The following is a 23,151-nucleotide window of genomic DNA, read 5'->3' as shown; positions in this document are numbered from 1 at the left end:
GTTTAACATCGACCTGTGCCGTTCTCTCATCTCTGCTGATATTCCTCTCTACAAACTAAAGAATAAGGTCTTCAGGGAATTCCTTGAAAAATATACTCAACATACAATCCCGGATGAGTCAACACTTAGGAAGACGTATGCTCCATCCATCTACGATGAGACAATACAGAAGATAAGAGATGAAATTAAAGATAGTTCAATTTGGGTTTCCATTGATGAGACTCCCGACAAAGAAGGTAGACTTGTTGGTAATGTAGTTATCGGTTTGTTAAGTGAACAATATTCTGAACGAATTCTTTTACATTGTGATGTTCTAGAAAAGTGCAATAACAAAACTATAGTTAAACTGTTCAACGAAGCTATGGGTATCCTGTGGCCAAAGGGTATTATGTACGATAATGTGTTATTCTTTATTAGCGATGCTGCCCCTTATATGGTCAAAGCTGGACAAGCATTATCTGATGTATATCCTAAATTGACTCATTTTACTTGTGTGGCGCATGCATTTCATCGTGTGGCAGAAGTGGTCAGAGACAATTTCCCTAAAGTAGATTTGTTGATTTCATCAGTGAAAAAAGTATTTCTCAAAGCTCCCAGTAGAGTTAACGTGTTGAAAGAAATGTACCCTGAAATTCCATTGCCACCAAAGCCAATTTTAACTAGATGGGGTACATGGCTAGAAGCAGTTGAATATTATGCCGAACATATAGACTCTATTAACAATGTTCTCCTTGCATTGGACTCTGAAGATGCAGTCTCAATTGATACTGCGAAAACAGTTACCTGTGACATAAGTGTGAAGAATGACTTAGCTCACATTCAGCATACATTTTCATGCATCATAAAAACGCTCAAAAGTCTCCAAAATAGGCACCTTTCACTATCTGAAAGTTTTTAAATTATAAATAGTACTGTGGAACAACTGAATCGTGGTAGAGGTAAAGTTGCAGATGCAGTAAGAGCTAAGGTGGACACTGTACTTTCAAAAAACCCTGGATATGAAGAACTACAAAAGGTTGTTGCTGTGATGAGTGGTGAATCAACAGTGAAGATTAACTTGGACTTATCCCCAGCAGACATTGTGAAATTGAATTATGTACCAGTTACTTCTTGTGACGTCGAACGCTCTTTTAGTCAGTATAAATCTATCCTCAGAGACAATAGAAGAAGATTCACTTTTCAGCACTTGAAAGAAATGTTTGTAACCTATTGTTATGGTAACAGACAATAAAAATTGTGTTTTGTTGAAACTACATTGGAAGATAAGGTACGTCCATTATATTTTTTGTTTAGTTTGATTAAAATGTACCAATATTTAACGTACATAGTCATTTTTTTATAATTTTAAGTCCATATTTAATTCCATATTTTGGTAAAAATCCATATTTAATTCCATATTTTGGTAAAAATAACTACATATATATTTACATATTTCATATATTTTTAGTCCATATAAATCCGTTCCCTGATGATGATGATGATAACAATAATAATAATAATAATAATAATAATAATAATAATAATAATAATAATGATAATAATAATAATAATTATTATTATTAATATTATCTTATATGTACATTTATAGCAATTATCAACATTAAATCATCAATGTTCGATTTACGACTTAACATTAACAATAGCAGTAGCAAAAACAACAGTATTCCGGAGTATACTAATTATCAACAGTAATCTCACTAGAGGTTTTGATTTCTCTAGAGAAAATTAAAACTCGAGTGGGATTTAATTGACTATTACACGTTTAGAAGAAAGTATATAAAGATTAGAAGAAATAAAGTACTCTAGTACAATAAAATATTAACTGACTTACTGAAATTCTATATCACTAATGTTAGCTTCACCAAAACGTTTGAACGGAGCCGTCATTTTCAGTTGACTGTCTATGCTGTAAATAAATCACGATCGCAAAGCATGTTTTATAGTACCGTAAAGAATTTACACTTTCAAATGTTGGCAAAGAAACAAATGCTAGGATAGTGATAAAAACAAACAAATACTAGGGAAGCGATAAAATTAAACAAATGCGATAAAATTGTCATAAGCCGCCATGATTGGTTGAAAGACGCCCTTTCGTACCGTTTTATTGGTCAAAAGTGGTATGACGTAGTAAAAGTGTAGTAGTCATAGTAAACTGATAAATTACAATAATATTAATAACGTTCAGAGATAATAAATTACTGCGGATAATATGACTATACTTGTTTTTTTGGAAGATGGGATATGACAGGAGCGTTGCGATCGGAAAAACAACTGAATGTCACATAGCGTGGTAGGCCTGTTGCTATGGTAACAACGGTTGAGTTGCCAAACTTACAGTTTCCATATGGCGAGTGATTAATAGCTCTCTTGGCTACATTTATTGTGCACACAATGTTAGCATTGGCACGTTTCGTCTTTGATTCTCTGTTGATTTTTGTATTGTTTTCTTACCTTCGCGTCAATTGTCAATGAATGTTTTAACGTCAGCCATCTTAACGACAATTGCTAGCTACCATCAGCTGGCAGCGTGGTAGTCCATATTGGCAACATGGCACTGTAGTTCCAAGCTCGGCCGCTTAACTGTCATGTCCCATCTTAAAAAAAAAACAAGTATACATTTACCAAACAAAACGTGACTTCCGTAATCACGATCATACAGTCTAAAATGCCTTTTAATGTTGAAACTGGATAACGATTTAATTAATGCCTTACATATTATTAAGCATCTGATTCCATACATACAATGGAGAATGCACACAAAAATATTGCACTTTCTACTCATTATGGAAATTGTGCCGAGATCAACTTGCCATGATGAATCCGGCACTGAATGTTTATGATGATCTCCTACTGTTCGCTACAAACAACTGCACTGGCTGCGCTGCGAAGTGGTGGGAGAAAAGGAGGGGTGGTGTTTGTGACTCATTCGAGTCAACAGTGAGCATCCCTGGACTAGGTGGTACAGTACAGTAGTGGCAAAAAAAAAAAAACCGGACCGACCCTTGTAGCTGATTTCAGAGCCTTGTTTACTCCAGAGCACGATCGACTGGTAACTAAGACTTTCGTGGTTCAATTCCTGCCTGGGAAGGAAACCTTTTTTGTTCCTTATTCAAATTTATTCCCAATACTTTTCGATTGCAGCGATATTTTAATAATTAACTTATTATTCTAATGACTTTCGAAATGGGGTACGTTAGTAGTCGAAACTACAACAATTTCAATAGATTACTCGCTATCTTGTGAATGCGGGCGTGGCATGCGCAGTGGCTCATTTCGGGGACTTTGATTACTCCATTGATCCGGGTTTTTTTGCACTACTGTACAATGACGGGAGTTCCGGTGACGAGAATTCCGCTTCCCATTACTTACAGACAGCAAAATAAGTGTCAAAATAAATAACTGTATATCCGAAAGAAAATTAATTAATAATGGAGTTCGACAAGGTTGTCCACTATCACCAACTTTATTTAATATTTATATAAATGAAATTATTTTAAAATGGAACCAAATCTACACATCAGAAATCAAAATAACCAGTGCTCTAATATTAAATACCTTACTCTATGCCGATGATCAAGTCACAATTTCCAACTCAGAGGATAATTTACAAAGAGGATTGTATACATTAAATAAAATATTAAGATTTTGGGATGGAAATTTCAGCACAAAAATCAAAAGTAATGGCATTTTTAGGACAAGACCCAGTCAGAAGTAAGATAATACACAATAACCAATGCCTCGAACAAGTGCAAAATTTCAATTATCTGGGTTGTGAAATATCTTATCAAAATGAAAAAGATGTGAACAAGAAAATTACCAAATTTACACAAATTATAGGAATAATAAACAATACATTAAAAGCTAAATTAGTACAAAACTCTACAAGAATAAAAATATATAATACACTAGCATTACCCTCCCTTTTATACGGAAGCGAGATTTGGTCATTAAAGAAAAAAGACGTGAAGAGACTCAAAGCAATGGAAATGAAATTTTTCAGGAGGACAGCAGGATATACTCTTTTAGACCGAAAAAGGAATGAAGAAATTTTAGAACAATTAGAAGTAGAGTTAGTAGAAGAAAAAATCAGCAGATACAAATTCAATTGGCTAGATCATGTAAGAAGAATGGAAAATTCAAGAATCCCAAAAATTATGATGCAATACAAACCTAGAGGACATCGTCGACCAGGAAGACCTTTAAGAAGACTGCTAGATGGGGCCGAAACAGGTCTACAGAGGCCTAATTCGTGAAGGATGATGATGATGATGATGATTACTTACATCAGAAGTGTCAAGGAAATAATGTACATAATTATAATGAGCATATAATTTATTTCTTAAAATATATACAATTCATACTCTCTTTCACTGATAGTACATCGTTCCACGATAGCTCATCGTGTGGTGAATTATACAAAGTAAAGAAACAGTTGCCATGGAAGTACAACACTCGTATTGGTACTCCACATCAGACATGTGTCTGATACATGTATGGTAAACATATGTACGCTTCAATGATAATTGCAAGAGATGACTAGATTATCTAAGGTCACTATAATAGACGGTACAATAATTAAAATTTTTTTTATGGTTACAATCTGAAAAATTATCAATAAAAGCAACTTATGTGGAAACTTTTTTTACTCTTGCAGGAGTAAGATATTTACAAACTCAGTGGCAATGTCCTTATCCCATGAAAAATACATTAATTTAACATCACAGAAAGGCAAAAATTCTTTAAACTCTTCACAAGCCTTTGATATACAATTTACACTAGAATCTGTAGTAAACATTTGGTCTTTGGTATTTACAAGAAAGTGCTATGTTATTCACATTCAAGGTTGATGGTTTGCTTAAATGAATTACAGTTTATTAAGTACTAAGAAACTGAATAAACTTAACTGTATTTTCTAAATACATAACATGAAAATAGCAATCTTTGTGTTAAGTGTGTTTATATCGACGTTCTTAAAGCTTAATTACAGTTTATCTTGTTTTAGATGAATAAATGTATTGCAATATCCTAATTATACTAAATTTAAATATTCTCTTGTTCTTTGTTAAGAAATTTAAGGTGATAAAATTGTACCCACGTGTTACTGATTTTTGTGGTATGAGGTATCGTTTTCATGAATTTTATTAGGCAAGTTTTCCACTTCGATATAATTATGTGCATTTAAAAGTAGTCTTTGGTAATTACAAAAAATTGCTGTTATTTATATTTAAGTATCTATTTTTACGTTTTTAGTCACAGATATAAGATATTTTCTTGTTTGATTGATTTTAAATTCCTACGTTAAAGGTGATTATTTGCACAAACATTAGTTACGAATTTACGAAAAGAATAAATAACTCCGAGAAAAACCTTACATTATGTCTGTCGAAGGGTAGACTAAAGTTCAGCTTTCGTATAACCCTGATCGCATAATATATCGTCGTCGTTCCTGCAATAACTTCTAAGTACAAAATATAAATTTTTTCAGTAGGAGGGAAAAACACATTTATTCATTCTATGGCACATAGGAGATTGTGAATTCTTACATTTTCGAAAGAAAGAAATGTAATTACATATAGGAGATTTTATTATTTGCTGTATCACTATTTAAGTTATTTAATAGAGCAAAAATCTGAAAATATGTCACATAGGAGTTATTGCAGCAACAACGACGATTTAACAGATTGATCAGCCTAATGAACTTTCAAGGCAACCACTTTTATCTATTCCACTATGCTGCCATCTAATGACTGCAAAAGAAGTTATGTTGTAACTTTATGGAATAGCATGGAGGAACTGTACTTACATCTAGCGGTCGTTACAAAAAATACCTTTTCGACCAGTGGAGGCTCTGGTGGTGGTTCTCATTTTTTGTTGCCATTTCATAACATGAGAATGGCCAATCTGATATATATATATATATATATATATATATATATATACATATATATATATACAGAGTACGAATAACATGGACAACAAATAGTAGCAATAGCAGACAATTTTGTTTCAGGAAGTACGCCTACTATATACAAATGTTCAATACAATTGTGCAGCGATGGATTGTTAAGTTACAGAGTTCGTCCCGCAATAAAGAAGTATTAAACTATAGATTGTTTTAATAGAATTATTAACAAGAAGTATGCGGTATGTAATAACTAGCTCTAGGATTTTAGGAAAAATGCCTATTATGTTTTTTACGTTTTAATAGGAAAATGTTTAAATATGTCCACGTTTCATGAAAAATCATGAAATTTAATACATTTTGTAGTACTCTAAAATGCTTAAAGGGGCCATCAAAGACCATTTAATCTTTTTAGTGATAGAATGGCATTTTTAAATTGTCCAATTTTTACAATGTTTTCTTCAACAAGATAAAAACTACTCTTAAATTTTACACTCCACATTACGTCATAGTAGTTTATTCTTAAAAGTTAATTGTGATAAATAATATTTACACTTATACTGCTGGGTTCCAATAAAACCTATTTCAATTTCAAATACAGGTAGTGGTTTATAAAAGCATGGTACACCTTCGTAATAAATGAGTGATAAAATATAGTACGCATACGTTCCTTAACCTCTGTTTTTATTGAATGAAAATTTACTCGGGACAGGCTAAAGCACAGGCTATGAAGTTATATTTGTACATTGTACATTCTATAAATTTCTTATTGAATTGGGGTATGGTGTCAGCACTTAACCAATTTTCTTCCTTATTGATGTTTGAGTCTTTGAAATTCACAGAGATACATGTGGGGCCCTGATATTTTACTGATGGCGTCTGTAATAGAGATATATCAATAAGAAATTCACATAATTTATACTTTTAGACACCAGAGAGCACCACAAGGAGTCAGCTAACAGAGGAATCTGTACCTGAAAGTCAGTAGCCATTAGAAAATTCCCGCTGGAGACATACAATATACCACTTAATTACGGGTACTTCAAGAATGAAAGCTTCAGGGGTGGAAGACTGTAATGCGCATGCTCGTATAATGGTTATATAATATTACACTCTATAACTGCTCTAAAAGTAAAAATGTAATACATTAAATAATGTATTTAAATTTTTTAAACAAGTATGTTATAAAAATCAATAAAGTCTGTAAAAGGAATTTTATATTCCCTTCCTAATTTTTCAGTCTCCTGTATAAGGTTACAAAAATTTTGTTACTCATGACACCAACTATATGGAATACTATGCAGACCATTTTTTACATAGAAAACATAACTGAATTGATAATCGAAAATATTACTGTGGTAAAACACGACAAACCAAAGCACACTCACTCAATAAATACAAACTGCGTATCACTTCACTACGTAAGGAACTTTTCAACTGTTTACCAGACTTTAATCTGTCTTCACATGGAATAAAGAGACCCATGTCATCAAGAGACGTTACCAGATATGTTCAGCATTGCTTTACCTTTCACTTAACACAAACGTCAGTGTTTTATTTCGATGACGACATGCCATGAAGTGGTATTGAATATCGCCAGATCTTAGCTGTGAAAGGCCTAATACTCCTTGTTATGCATCCTCTTCACGCTTTCCTATACACAGTATTTGTGACATCCTCTTGTAATAGCAGAAGAATCGCGGTGGGCCTTTTAGGCGCTCATGAATTACCTAATGATTCATTTCTTTACTAATGAAGGGAGTATTACACAACCTTATATGCAGTCTGTGCACATATACCTTCAATTAAACGTTCCAGCTGATTTATATACAAATAAATTAAAATGTCTTGGAAATATAAGTCTTGTTATAAAGCTGTTGTTGCATCCTCCTTTTCTATAGTTTCTCCTTTTGATTTGCGGTATGCCTGAAAAGAATAAAATATAATCCAGTTAGTGGATAAAATTTTACAATGAACATTTTTATAACTATGTTTCAAATAATATCAAACAGTAATAATAATAATAGTTTTATTTTCCCTGGCAGAATTAAGGCCCCAGGATAACAGAGAGGGTTTGGAATTGAACGGGTTACATCAGCTGCTTGTCTATGCGGGTGACGTGAATATGTTAGGAGAAAATCCACAAACGATTAGGGAAAACACGGGAATTTTACTGGAAGCAAGTAAAGAGATAGGATTAGAAGTAAATCCCGAAAAGACAAAGTATATGATTATGTCTCGTGACGAGAATATTGTACGAAATGGAAATATAAAAATTGGAAATTTATCTTTTGAAGAGGTGGAGAAGTTCAAATATCTTGGAGCAACAGTAACAAATATAAATGATACTGGGGAGGAAATTAAACACAGAATATATATGGGACATGCCTGTTATTATTCGGTTGAGAAGCTTTTATTATCCAGTCTGCTGTCAAAAAATCTGAAAGTTAGAATTTATAAAACAGTCATATTACCGGTTGTTCTTTATGGTTGTGAAACTTGGACTCTCACTTTGAGAAAGGAACATAGGTTAAGAGTGTTTCAGAATGAGGTGCTTAAGAAAATATTTGGGACTAAGAGGGATGAAGTTACAGGAGAATGGAGAAAGTTACACAACACAACGCATTGTATTCTTCATCTGACATAATTAGGAACATTAAATCCAGACGTTTGAGATGGGCAGGGCATGTAGCACGTATAGGCGAATCCAGAAATGCATATAGAGTGTTAGTTGGGAGGCCGGAGGGAAAAAGACCTTTAGGGAGGCCGAGACATAGATGGGAAGATAATATTAAAATGGATTTGAGGAAGGTGGGATATGATGATAGAGAATGGATTAATCTTGCTCAGGATAGGGACCAATGGCGGGCTTATGTGAGGGCGGCAATGAACCTCCGGGTTTCTTAAAAGCCAGTAAGTAAGTGAGTAAGAATTAAGGCCATCAGGCCTTCTCTTCCACTCAAGCAGGATCAAATCACTAGTATCAATAGTATTAGTTGGTGAGATGAAATAGCATTCACATATTAACATCCATTCTGATCTATGACATGTAAGTTTCTTTCTGAAGATTTACTGTTCTAATGTGTAATGCATTACCAAGAACTAAACTGTACTGAATGGAAATCAGCTGTATACTATTGCTGTAACCTTATGTCCTGTCAGCCAGTGTTATCTAACCATACTACGCAACACAAAATCATCTCATTCGATCCAGGGGAAATGTACACAATATTTCTCGGCAGTCGCTTTCGAGCTATAGGGTGAGTCACGAGGATTAACCGTCCTTTACGGAACTTATTTCCGAAGACATTCTGAGCAAAAAATGTCATATAAACATGGGTCCTATTCTCAATATTTACAGAGTTACGTTTCGTTATTGGAACGCATTGCTGTGAACGCGTGATCTTGGTCAGCGTGCAGTCAGCAGCCAGCGCGAGCGCTACGGAAAGCAAAGATAGCCGTATGCAGTTACGTAGCGACGAGTGCCTTTCACAAGCGTGCGGCCAAGTGTAGGCCTACTCAAGGGGACGACGACATTTTTTAAAATGTGTTATAAACTCTCCAAGACTGTAAATTAGGATGCAAAATTGAACTGCAAATAATTAAGTCTGTGGAAGTGGTGTGATTTGTAATAACTGTTGTGATAAGTGCGTAAGAATAATGTAATTTTCTGGTTAAAACAGAAAAAAAGATGTCTGTACGAAGCAACTAAGGAGTTCACAGCACATTTTTAGCTTCATAATATTTGCCAATTAAAGAAACTGATACTGCTGAATGGTTCAATCTCTATTTGTATTATCCTTTTACCTTCAAACTAAAGAAAAAACGTATTTTACAAACAAATTTAAATTAGTGTAACTGAAAATATTGAGAATAGGAACTATGTTTATATGACATTTTTTGCTCAAAATGTCTCCAGAAATAAGCTCCGTAAAGGACTGTAAATCCTCGCGAATCACCCTGTATAACAGTAGGCCGACGACATTTACCTGAGCAAAGCTTGTTTCCTGACGAATTCTCTGTATATTTACATTCTAATGAGAACATAATTCTGTTTTCTGCCCTATAGCAATGTAAGCTAGTGAACTTCACTCTTACCTCTTCTGCCACTTTATACAGTTGTTCTGCCATCTGAGGACCCGTTTCTTGTACCAATTTGTAGAAGTATCCGTTCTTTTTCTGTAGTAGCGCGTAGGGATAGTCATATTCCTGAAAAAAAAAAAGATACAAATTTTTTAATACAAGGCTGTAATATTCGCAATGAATATGCTAAATGTCTAACACTATGCACTGAATTATATCAAACTTAAAGAGTGATAAGTTAGCTTTTTCTGAAAAGAAAATACTGCGGAGTGATCTGACCCATGTTAGAGAAATTTTAGCAACAATCCATTTCAAAATGTTATAAATCTTGTCCGTTAGAAACTCCTGATAAAGATTTTGGAGCAGAATGCTGTATATCTATTACACTCGAAGTAGGTCTAGTAAATTTTTACTGTTTTAAATTACATTGAATTTTGTTATTAAATAAATTTTATAATTAAAAATAAAATTTGAAAGTTCCACATAATATAGGTCTACAATTTCCTCCAAAAAAACGTAATGTCTTGATCTCTGTTGTTAACATATCCATTCTTTGCTACCTTAAAAGCGACTAAAAGACATGAGAAAATAAAGAATCAACAGTGGATTTTAAAAATGCATGTTTTGAATTCTTTAAATTTCTAGCGCAATAATTAACAATAGATCCCTATTAAAAACAACAACAACAACAACCAAATTTCTTGGCTTAAAAATCGAGTGTGTTAAATTGAAAAAATCATATTAAAGAAATTACCCCCAAACTCAATTCAGTATGTTTTGCTAGTAGATCTATGCAAAAGATAGTAAATATCAATACCTTAAAAACAATATACTTTGCATACTTTCACTCGGTAATGAGTTTCGGAATAACATTCTGGGGAAATTCCACAGATAGTAACAGTATATTCCTATTACAAAAAATAGTAATTAGAATAATAGTAGGTGCCAAATCTAGTGAATCTTGTAGGACTATTTAAAAAAAAACTACAAATAATGCCCATGGCTTGTCAGTATATCTTTTCATTAATAATCTTCCTCTTATGTAATCGTAAAAACTTTGTAACTAATTCAACAGTTCATAGCATAACTACACCTCAAAGAAATGACTTTCATACTCCATCGGCAAGTCTATCATGCTATCAAAAAGGAGTGCATTATATGGCAGTAAAAATTTTAATAGCCTCCTTATCGATATAAAAAATGAAACTCAAAACATAAGATTATTTAGGGCCAAATTAAAGAAGTACCTAATTTCTCACGCCTTCTATTCTGTAGTTGAATTCATGACATTCAATAACGCTTCATGAAATTGATACTAAAACTTTGTGTTGTACTAGTAGACTATATTGTAAATCTCTTCTGTATATATTTCATTTAGACTGTGACTATAAATTAAGACTTTATAATAGTATTACGTTTTTTGACTTGTTCCATATTCTAGCTGTGAAGCAATGTACGAACACCATGGGATGTTAATAAATACAATACAATACAATATGATCTCTCTTCCGTTATAATAATTTTGTTTCCTGTTCGTGTGCATTAAAAATGTATGAAGTAGAATAGATTATTCTCATTTTACTGAAGTGTTATGCTTTTTCTGGAGGTCAGTGTATTGTTTGAAAGTTTTATAGTGGAATTTTGTTCTATAAATATTGGATAGGGACATTTCTTCAGGGTAAAGGCTAAACAGGACTAAAATATCTACTACTACTAATGCCGATTGTCTGCAGAGATGGAAGTCTTAACATCCCGCTATCCTGTGGACCTTCATGGCCTCTAATTGATAGGCCTATAACTTACGTACTTTACTTAACTGTAACTGTGCTAACTGTGACATTTCATAATTAATCACTGAATTTGTAGCAGAAAATGCCATCGACTGAGCTACAAGGAAGATAATCTGAATAATAATAAATGAAATAATAATGACAATAATACGTACCACCATAGTGCCAGCATCCATCACAAGCACTCTGTCAGAGTCCATGATTGTGTTGAGTCGATGAGCTATTGTGAGAACGGTGCAGTTCTTGAACTTTTTCCTTATTGTTTCTTGGACAAACGTGTCAGTCCTATAAGAGAGACAATTACAATTAATTTTAGTTTTATACATGATCCTGAGTCATACGCGATAATGTATGGGTAATATATTATACAGTGCGATCAAAAAGTCCCTCCGCAGCTCCATTAGTTCTAGTAATCCTGTAGAAAGTTGGCACGTAATACTGTAGAAAGTTGGCACTTCGCCTTTAATTCCGGTTTGACAACATCACATCGCCAGTCCACCATATGCTTAGCGGCCAATGCTGCCACGTGAATTCTCTTCCTAGTGGATTGTCTTCCCGCCACGGGCTAAACAACTACTGCGGAGAGACTTTTCGATCACACTGTATTTTTTTTAGGGGTTTTCGTAAGCTAGTTGAAAATATTTTTTTTTTTAATGAATGATAAAATAATGAAGACATGTTTTCGTTTTGTGATAATATTATTTGGAAAACAAGTCATGTTTACCCAAACTGAGATGTGTATCTACGTAATATAAACAAAGGAAATATTAATCTTAGAATGTAGGCTTTCACGGCCGGCGTTGATAGGATGCGTATTTTCCGGACTAGAGGGTGTGGTCTGTTGGTGTTACAACCAAACGTTTCGTCCACTACTCCGGTGGACGAAACGTTTGGTACAACCGACAGACCACGGCCCTCTAGCCCGGATAATACGCATCCTAAAGGAAATATTATTTGCTTAGAGTAGGAACAGCAATATTTTAAATACAAATAAAACGAAGGATTTTCCCAAAAACGAGCTCTGGTGCCGTAGAAAAACATTGTAATAAGAAAACAGTCGATTGAAAAGTTACAAACATCAATTATTCATTCGGATTTATCTTTAATAAGTTACTTTCTTACATTTCATTAAGAAACTCGGCTTGAAAGTTTCTACTTTTATCGACTGCTGCGATTGAAGAATTTTGTGCAGTTTTCAAGTGGAGAAATAAAAAAAAACTGTAATGAATGTAGAAGCTTCAATACTTCAATACAGTACAATAGTCTATGTTGTACAGTACAATATTCATTGCAAAAATTCTGATTTAAACAAAACTTCAAGTCTTAACATACTGCATGATCAATGAAACATTAACGAAAGAATGTCTCTCTCATATAGGCCTACATTGTTGTACAATTAAGAAATCTATTATGCATGCATACAAGAAAACTCTTAGTCATAGAGAATATGGAAATATCAGAAAGATAGTTAAAAGTAAGCAGTTTCAAAATTTTATAAAGACTTTACTCTCCTACTTCACAATAGGTACCACTCTGACTGTGGACTTTTCGAAAACATAACTACATTTAATTTACAACTTAGAAAGGGACATTTTTACTAGTTCGAAATTGTAATATGATGAACACAGAGAAAAAAAAGCTATACTTAATAAAAGAATAATTAAACATTTTTCTCTAAATGAAAGGCAAAATAATAAAAGTGTCAGTAGATTCATCGAATGCCTATACTTGCATGAAACATTTAGGTTATTCTCGATTGCCATTGCGAGTAAGTTTGAAATTGTAATGTTTTGGATTTGAAATAAAATTTTTGTATTTATTTTCATTTCTGTCTTTATACTACCCGCATTTAAATTTAACAGGCGGGGCCTTTTAATTAGAGGGGGGAGTGAAATTTTGGTCTTTTCAGTTAAAAATATTAGTTTCGTTTTCTTGTAAAAATGCATCAGCAATCTATTTTTTATATGTTGAGCAAGTTTCAATGCTGTGCAACGCTCGAAAGCATAAAAATTACGCAATATACTTTTGAACTTCAATTCCCTGCAAATTTTACAAGCTGTTTTCTCACAATTTTTTTTCAGAACATTTCGTCAGGTTCGAAGTTTAAAGGCTATTACAATTTTGGATTAATTTGGAAATTAAAAATATCACAGTAAAGTACTTTAGAATTGGGATAATTATAATAAATTTACTATTTCTATCCTTTTTTTTAAGTCTACTCACCGTATTTATTAATTACCCAATTTGTGTACGAATAATAATTTTTTATTGAATTAAAAGTACTGTAAGTTGAATATTTCGTTAAGCTTCTACATTTACTAGGCCTATACATATTCATAGTCTGAGTGGAATAGCGCAGCTCTTATCGCTTGTGTAACGTCACTGTATTAACAGAAAGTGTGACCAGATTTCTTGAATGTCAGGCGCATGAACGTTTCATGTTAAAAAATCGCTGGCACATAATGGCCATTGACAGAATTAATTAGAAGTCTAAGGGTACAAGAGAATAAATAAACCAACGAAAAGATGGTGTGATACTACATCTGAAACTTCCACAGTCCAGTGGCTTAAAGTCTTGAAGTAAAAATGATATGTATGAGGATAATGAAGTAATCTGGCTGTCTTACTCTGGGTCAACGTTCGCTGTAGCTTCATCCAGAACCAATATTTTGTTGTTTCGAAGAATGGCTCTAGCAAGACATATCAGCTGTCTCTGTCCCACGCTGAAGTTGGAGCCCCCCTCTTGGACTTGCATCTCTAGGCCACTTACGGCTGATTTCAAATCAACCTGGAAAAAAAAGGTCAGTTTTAATTTCTCATTGGATATATTTTTACTTACCAGGGCTAACGTTTTGAATTAATAATACAGGGACATCATTTTATTTCTACTAACATTTTTAATATTAACCTGTCTATACCTTTAGAGAACCGGAAACACCGCTTGCTCTCCCCTCCAAGACTGGAGTTCGATGATACTGGCGTAAAACACAAATCACTCTACTAGGTATAGGAAGGAAGAAAAGTAGTTAATCCATTTACGTAAACTAGGAAATATCGCGATTTTGAGTTTCATAATTTTCATTAGGTTTTTCTTTAATCAAAGTACAGTACTGTATTAAAAATAAGTGTTTTTACTCACGAAGTGAGTTATCCATGCGAACGTATTCATTATGCGGTGTATATTATACTGTCTACAGCACATTAGCGTACAATATAGAGAAAGAAGTTAAATTGAAAAATAATCATAATATGAATATTTAAACACAATTTTGAAAATGGTGGCCGTTCATTTCGATACAGGCTTCAGTTCTTTTGTGCATATTATCGCAATATAGACTATTGCATCTAATTCCAATTGCCAGTTTCGTCCTTCGTACTAGTAACTCATGTTGAAATAATTCTGCACCTACTATACGTACTGTAAATTCAATCTTCACTTCTGCCCGACCCGAAAATATAAAATTACTCAGACATGCTATCTACTGTCCGTCCAAGTAGTTATGCCGCAGGATTGTAGAAAGGGAGGAAATCACGTGACAGTTAATTACTTAACGAGGCCCTTTTATTTGAGTTAAATTAAACAGCTGTATAATATTACGTAAACGTCCAATTCCTAAGAGAAATTAATGTTTTCAGAAAAGAGCTAAGACAGCCCAGCTTTTACAGAGGGGCGAGCAGAAGCAGGTGGGGGAAATCAGGATGCGACGTAGGCAAACGGACAGTACCTGTGCGAAAATATGATTCAATATTGAAAGCTCTTTCGTCACTGGAAAACGCGAATATATTTCTGGAACGTACTATACTCAGTAACTCAGTACTGCTTACTATCTGCGGTTTTGGTTCTGTGTGGAGTTTGAACTTCATTAGTAGACGGGGTGGGAGTGAAGTACATTCAAAAACTCAGGTACAATAAAAATTGAAGTAAAAATAAAATGATGTCCCTGTATAACACCGAAAGTGTATTAAATTATTGTTAAAACCAAACGCTGACTTATGTGTAAGTTTATTTCTTACCCAGAAAGTAGCTTATCTTGTCATTAAATAGACCTATGATGATAGTTGAGGAGCAGACATGGAAAAGTGCCTCCGAGTTCAAATTTTCGTTTTTGTTATGGAATGTGATATATGTAGCAGTGCCAATGTCATAGTAATGGATATATGTGCCAAACATCCTTCCATATAGTCAAACGAGTGCATTCCAGGTGGCTCTCCATATAAGTGCCGTAGTATAGTCCTGATGAACGATATATAGTGAGGGTCACATAAGAACAGTTCCTAAACAGCAAATATTGCCGTCTTGTCAGTGTTGCCAACTGTTACCAGATATCACACGATCCTTCATACTAAATAACTTATTTACGTACCGTACTTTATGTTGGACGTTTATGCTAAATAATTCAATAATTTGTAACACATTTTCGTAGGCAAACTATACGAGAAAGGGCTCAACATGTCTAGTATTCTGTTTGACTATAGGTTTGACTAAACAATTCACTCACGAGACATAACCTAAAAATGCATTTTGTTTGATCACATGAACTTATTATTACTATTAACTCCGAAAACTTACCCGACTATAGTCTTGAATTATAACCACAACGCAACACATAAAATAACTATTATGTATTAATATTAATACGAATATTAATTAATTATTAGTATGTTCAAATTTCACTAGTTTCCAGTAACAGGCTCAGGAATCTAGTACAATTTCAATTTCATGGAACTCCAGTACCGACAAATATTATCGATACTTGTCTCAGCTGCCAACATACTAGTTACAAAATCACTACCATTTGTAGCATTTGTCAGTATCGAAATTCGAAACGAAGTTGGCAAAAGAAAATTCAACCTGCAAACTAGAAAATCACCACAACCACTAGCATATGTAGTAATGGGGGAAAAATGGTTAGGTTTCACCCTTAGGGTATGAAGTAAGCTGACCCGTCCCACACTATAAGTGCCGCCTAGTGTATGTTCTGTGGAGGGTTACTCACTGTGTTGATCTGCAGTGAATGTAGCGGTTTTGTAGCTTTTATCATGGATAATAACAGGCCACTAACTATAAAAGTATCTAAGGCAAAGAAGTGTGTAGAAAATAGGAAACTACGGCAGCAAGGGAAGCCATACACAACTGCTAAGGGAGAGGGTTTGTAAAGTAATGGTTCCTGATGAAATGCAGGACATTGTAAGGTCGGCCAGAATTAAAAAAAAAAAAAAAAAAAAAAAACATTCAAAGTCATTTCAATGAAATCTGAAGACTTCTTGGATGTGGCTTCAGAAGCTGATATGACTCTAAATACGTTAACATTGCGCATTACTCAAGTATCATGGATTCGAGTTGCTTGTGATCATCCAACATTGGTCCTTATCAGTTTGTGCAATCTAATTGAGTGGGTAAACGCAATTGTTTGTGCAATCTGCTTGAGTGAATTAACGGTGCTTTTTAGAAGGTCTCTGGGTAATAAGGGAATTCTACGTACCTCTTCCAAAGCGTTCCACAAGGCGTCGTCTGGGTATTGTTTGAAGGGGTCGAGGTTATGTCTGAGCGACTCGGAGAATAGGACAGGCTCCTGCGGGATGATGGAGATTTTCTTTCTCAGATCGTGCAGACCCAGTTCATTGGTGTTAGTGCCGTCAATCCTGACGCAGCCTTCCAGTTTGGCAAGACGGAACAGAGCCGAGATGAGTGATGACTTTCCGGCTCCTGTACGACCCACTATTCCAATCTAGAATTGAAAAAAAAAGGAATGAAAGTTAATTTCCTGCATGGAAAATTTAAACCTCCAGGTTTATAAAATCTTTCACTATCTACTGTGAGTTCGTATGAAATATATATAAAAAAAAAAACCGTCTGTCTCTCGGAAAGTGTTTACGTCATCAGAAAAAGAAAGTTTTAATAATAAAGTAATTGAAATACAATTTTGTAATTTTTGTTTTCTGATCTTTCACGTTACGAAAAATCTTTCACATATTACGATAGCCGAAACTATGCCGAAAATTAGAGTAGGCATAATTTTTAAGTTATTGTTTGACTGTGACATCAGCGAATAGGTATTATATAGAATGGACACTGCTACTTACAGACCTGTTACTAAATCTACGTATTACTCTGTGAAAAGATTTGTTAAATCTACATACTTAGACTTCAACAAACAAAATTTGATAACACAATCTGAAGAGAAAAAATGGAACTCTCTGCATCATAATCCACAGTTAATTCCCGATTTACAACGAAAATCGTCTGTAGCTGCATTTAGATTGGCAAAAGGCCATGACTGTTTGGCCAAAAACCTGCATATAATTGATAATTGGAATATATCAGTCCTCTAACTGCCCATTGTGCAACTCAAACCAAGAAATGGATTTGGAACACCTCAAAATCTGTGCTTCATTGGCTGACCATGATAATATCTTTGATAAATATTGGAGTGGAAGAGGTCAAATGACTTTGTTGTCAAACGCCTGGCATTAAAAACAACAACAACATAGAATGGAGACTGAGCGAATCTTCTGTTTTGTTTCTCTGTGCTCCGGCGTTTAGTTCCACTTTCAAGCGCTAGAGGTTAGTGTAATCGAGCACACGCTACGATAATAATTGAATATAACAGTTGAGACACAGGATCCAAACATCGCCTACCTAATTGCATAATCCAGTAAAGCTTTGCTTCAAATAAATTCAAGTTAACAACTTCTCCTTATTTCTTAGTGATAAACTAGTTGTAATAATAATTTTTTATGTTTTATATATAATAAATTATATTATAAAATTATATATCAAATTCGTTTAATATTTGTATACAATATATAGGCATATGGTTTTACTTCTCATAGGACATTCGTTTTTCCATTTTCAGCGCTATCAAATCATTACATATTTTAATTGTTGTTGGGGTGAACGTCTCAACTCTCATTATAAAGGAACTTTAGAGTCTAGACATTACAGATAATGACGGATTTATTATTTCATCGGTCCAATTTATTTTATTTGAGTACATAATGTACCCGTTACATTCTGCTGTGTCGACTGCTAACTGGTGTGATGTCAGCTCCAACTCTAGGGGAAAAGCAGAATCTCACGCTCAAGCTGGTTTGAAGGTCATTGAAATCAGTCCTTTTACATCAAAGGTACCGACGCGAAGTGTACATAGTTGTAATTCCCTTCACGCTAATGACTTCATCCAATAGCGCGACACTTTACTAAGCCATAAGGACCCCGCTATTCCGTTCAGGATGGAAATATGCATGGTAAATATAAAAGGTTAACGATATATTGAACTTAATTTTAACGTAATAAAAATTATTATTCGTACAAAAATGGGGGTGATTAATAAACGCGGGGAGTATAAATACAGAAATGTTTGATTGAACTTAGTTCAATTCTAAAGTACTTAACTATGATATTGATTTCTAAATGAATCCAATTCTCTGAAATAACATAATTATTCACTACGCTATTGAAACAACTCATTAACGTCATACTGATGTGTGAATCGTAGCCTATCGACTATAATTGCATTGTCTCGAGACTAGGCCTCATGGAATGAGAAAGCGATTTTGAAGTAGTTAACTAGAAGGTTTCGCCTCGTTAAATTTAAATGAAGGGAATATAGAGACAGAAATGAAAAAGAATATCAAAGAAAAAGAATATCAAAATTTTATTTCGTATTCCGAACGTCTTTGGAATTCCAATCATCCTGACAATAACAATCACGAACAACATAAACGGAACGCAATTGTAAGGATTCGATGAATCTCTCGTCACTTTTTGTACAAGTAATATTATGAAATGTCACTATATAATACACAGAGCCAGACAAAAGTATATCTACCAATGAATTCGCATAACTTTTTTATTTTATTAGGTATTTCAAATTATAAATATGTTCACTATTTGGTATTTAAAAAAAATGTGTACGTAATTTATCACTGAGTAGTAATTCTTAAATATTTTGAACTAGAAATAACAATTACCTTGTGTGTGGGTTCGACTTTGAAGTTGAGATTCTTCAGAACATAGGGCTGATCTTCAGCATATTTCAGTTGCAGATGATCGAATTCCAGGGCTCCTTGAGAAGGCCAAGAAGGATCTGGTTTCTTATCTGTGGAAGGAATCAACATAATTACAATGCGTATATCGAAACTCGGAAATATTATTTTTGACACCAATACGTGTATCTGCAAGGTACAATGTTTAACACCAGGATTGTAATGCGAAAGTGTAAAAATTATTCAAAGGATAATAGGTCAGCAACAGTATAGCTAGAAAGGTAATAGCTGTATGCAAAATGTACAGAAAATAAGGAGCCTTGAGGATATCTCAATTGTTTTATTGTAAATACAATACCTACCGTAGCATTTATTACAGGTTTAAACAACACACGTTTGAAACTACTGGAATGAAAGCGTTTGAGCACTTTAGCTATGATCTTTTACTGCGCTGGCTACATGACGAGTAATCTTGCTATTTTTGAATGCCTAATGCAATTTATAAGTTAGTCTCCAAAAGAATGATGACTTTTCTGCCAAAACGTCCTATCTTGAAAAGGTGATGATAATATTTACCTGGTTTAGATTCAAGATCCGGTTCTTTCTCGATGTTGGTGTACTCGAGGACTCTTTCGACGGCCGTCATCTGGCTGACCACTTCCGTAGTACGCAGAAGTCCGTACTGAAGCATGCCTGTCACGATGAGGGCTTGAGACAACGCCAGACCAACTTTTGCTCCAATCTCCTCTGTTAACAATAAAATAGAAGCGGATCATTGAGAGACATTTGGGTACTATGACAAAAGTCATTACATTTTTTGAAAGAAAACAATAATAATTTTCTTGTTCTTCTTCCCACCGGGACTTACATCACTGATCTGTAGGCTACTGACCTCAGTTTCAAGTGTTCAAGTATCTGTTCCATTTGCCACTTGACTCTTTTCTACTTTCTTATTGTATGAATATTACGTGGTATTAATAAAGATGAGGAAGATGAGTTTGCTTCAGATTTTGTGAGCTTCTTCCTATTCCTATTAATAAAGTTGAGGAAAATGAGCTTGCTCTTCAAGAGTTTCCTCCACCTTTGAGCAAGGAGTCAGCACGTAATAGTTTCCTCGCATTACTTATTAATAAAACGGAGTTTTGCTTCTTGCTCTGAAGCATTTGCTTCAAAAAAACTGAGGTGCCTAAATAGGTAACTCAAGCCTGTGGAGTGAAGCTGTTGTATCGAAATGGCTGTATAAAAAGCACAAGAGATTCACTTTCAAGAGATAACAAAACTTTGTACCGATTTAATCAAGAAATGTGGATTGTTTAACCGACTATTTCTTAGGTGATACAAACCAAACCAGAGGTAGTGTATTTAAATATTTCCTTAACAGATTTGCAGAGGTTGGAACAATTTTTGGTGGCATTAAAGGAACACAGAGAGTATTATAAGGTAAAGCGTGCAAGACTCTCAGAAAACTACTATCAAATCACAGCTGATAACATAGGCCTACGGAATGTCGAATACCTCTTTATTTACAACTTACACACAAATGTAAATTACAAAAAAATAGTGTTTTTGTTTACCTTCTACCCTGTTATAACAATTAATTTTCCCCTCCATTAATTCGTACAACTTCGTTTACCAGTCATTCATCTTTATGGACTTGTTTCCTATCTTTTTTAAGCCTAGTTTTCATATTGGACACTTTTAAAATTAATTGTACCATGTTTGTTGGCACCCAAACCCGTTTTCATACTTCTTTCTAATATCTGCAAATGCGCGTGTTTCTTTTGCCACGATTCCGGTAACATTGACTTCTGAAGTATAACTGAAAAATTCTTAGTGATGTCCATAAACAAAGATAAATATTTATCCTTTTCCTCAATATCTTCCTCTGTGTCAAACATAGCTCAATCACTAATTCTTTCGATCGAAATACACGTGGCGGTATCGCTTGTTGTGGCTGGACTGTCCCTGATTGACGACTCTACTGATACGTACTCCCACACGAAGTGAAGCAAGCTCTGGCACGTCAGAGCAAGCTCTGATAGCTCCGATTTCAGAGCTTCCTCACAGAAAGAGCAAGCTCGTTTTGCTCATGAGGAAGATGAGCAAAGTAAGGTCTTCATTTTTATTAATACCACTCATTGTGTTGCTTAAAATATATTCCAAGATATTTGTAAAAATACTCCTTGTCAACCTCCCCTCTTCCGAAAATATAGTTCTAAGGTTAGTAATATTGTGATACTAATAATATTATGATAGTACTTTTTGAGAATTTTTAACAATTTTACTGAGCGAGAGAAGGACCAGTTTTGTGCAGAAACTTGTCCACGAACATTCCCTTAATACGTTGACGCAAAAAAAACTGATCTTCCTCTCGCTCAGTAAAATTATAAAAAAAATTCTCAAAAAGAACTATCATGATATTATTAATATCACAATATTACCAACCTTTAACCTGTATGTGGTTTTATGTCTCTCCGTTCTTCTCTGTCTATGTTACAATCGTAAAATCTTTTTTTCTAACAAATGAGCTTCAGTTGGTCTGTGCATATAATCATGACACAGTCTAAACCGTTTTACTCGAAATAAACTAGCGATACCGATTCTTCTTGTTATTGAACTAGGATCCAGGATAATAATTTGTCTCATTATTAGGCCATATGAAATGTTATGCCGAGAGAAATGGACGAACGACAAACCGATAAACTAAAATATAAAAATATTTTTTTTTCGATATTTTCCCAAAAATAGCAGCGTGTTATCTAACATCTCACTGAGGAAACTATAATAATTTTCATGAATCAAGAATAAAAATATCTTTCACTAGACTCGCCCCTCGTGCGACCTTACTTCTTTGTTGTCTGACCTCAGACGATGTAAAAGTTTACTTATTTTATGAATGTTAATTAAAAACCTATAATTTTTTGTATATGTAGGAATTTTAAAGTTAGACAAAAGAGTCTTGAATTACATATTGGATATTAAGACTAATTTTTCTATTTATCCAGTTAAAATTCGTAATAAGAATGTCATTACAATCATCATCCATTTCGTGTGTTCAAACGTGTTAATTTTTTTCGCTACTTCAAGGAATGCATCTCCTCAGATGGCGCTGGATATGTAGGTATTCTGTGTATTGTTTTTAGTAGGTTATTTTACGACGCTTTATCAACATCTTAGGTTATTTAGCGTCTGAATCAGATGGTGATAATGCCGGTGAAATGAGTCCGGGATCCAGCACCGAAAGTTACCCAGCATTTGCTCATATTGGGTTGAGAGAACCCCGGGTAAAACCTTAACCAGGTAACTTGCTCCGACCGGGAATCGAACCCGGGCCACGTGGTTTCGCCGTTACTCCACAGGTGTGGACTCTGTGTATTTATAACTTAA

General features: G+C 34.2%; 1 protein-coding gene across 5 annotated transcripts in view; it reads right to left on the bottom strand.

Annotated features, from left to right (window-relative positions):
• Positions 1–4,314: 4,314 nt before the first annotated feature.
• Positions 4,315–23,151, bottom strand: part of LOC138701729 (ATP-binding cassette sub-family C member 4-like) — a 102,830-nt gene continuing 83,993 nt past the window's right edge. For all 5 annotated transcript variants that reach the window (XM_069828939.1, XM_069828940.1, XM_069828943.1 and 2 more), the window contains 7 exons: positions 20,341–20,511; positions 19,750–19,877; positions 17,259–17,504; positions 14,403–14,563; positions 11,931–12,060; positions 10,001–10,111; positions 4,315–7,828 (listed from right to left, as the gene is read on the bottom strand). In XM_069828939.1, the coding sequence (XP_069685040.1) occupies positions 7,769–7,828; positions 10,001–10,111; positions 11,931–12,060; positions 14,403–14,563; positions 17,259–17,504; positions 19,750–19,877; positions 20,341–20,511 (1,007 nt within the window). In that variant the 3' untranslated portion in view covers positions 4,315–7,768. The remainder of the gene's footprint in view (positions 7,829–10,000; positions 10,112–11,930; positions 12,061–14,402; positions 14,564–17,258; positions 17,505–19,749; positions 19,878–20,340; positions 20,512–23,151) is intronic.

This window comes from Periplaneta americana, chromosome 6, assembly GCF_040183065.1.
Source record: "Periplaneta americana isolate PAMFEO1 chromosome 6, P.americana_PAMFEO1_priV1, whole genome shotgun sequence".
NCBI lineage: Eukaryota > Metazoa > Arthropoda > Insecta > Blattodea > Blattidae > Periplaneta > Periplaneta americana.
The sequence above is the reverse complement of the archived record's forward strand: the minus strand, read 5'-3'. Positions and strand labels throughout refer to the sequence as shown.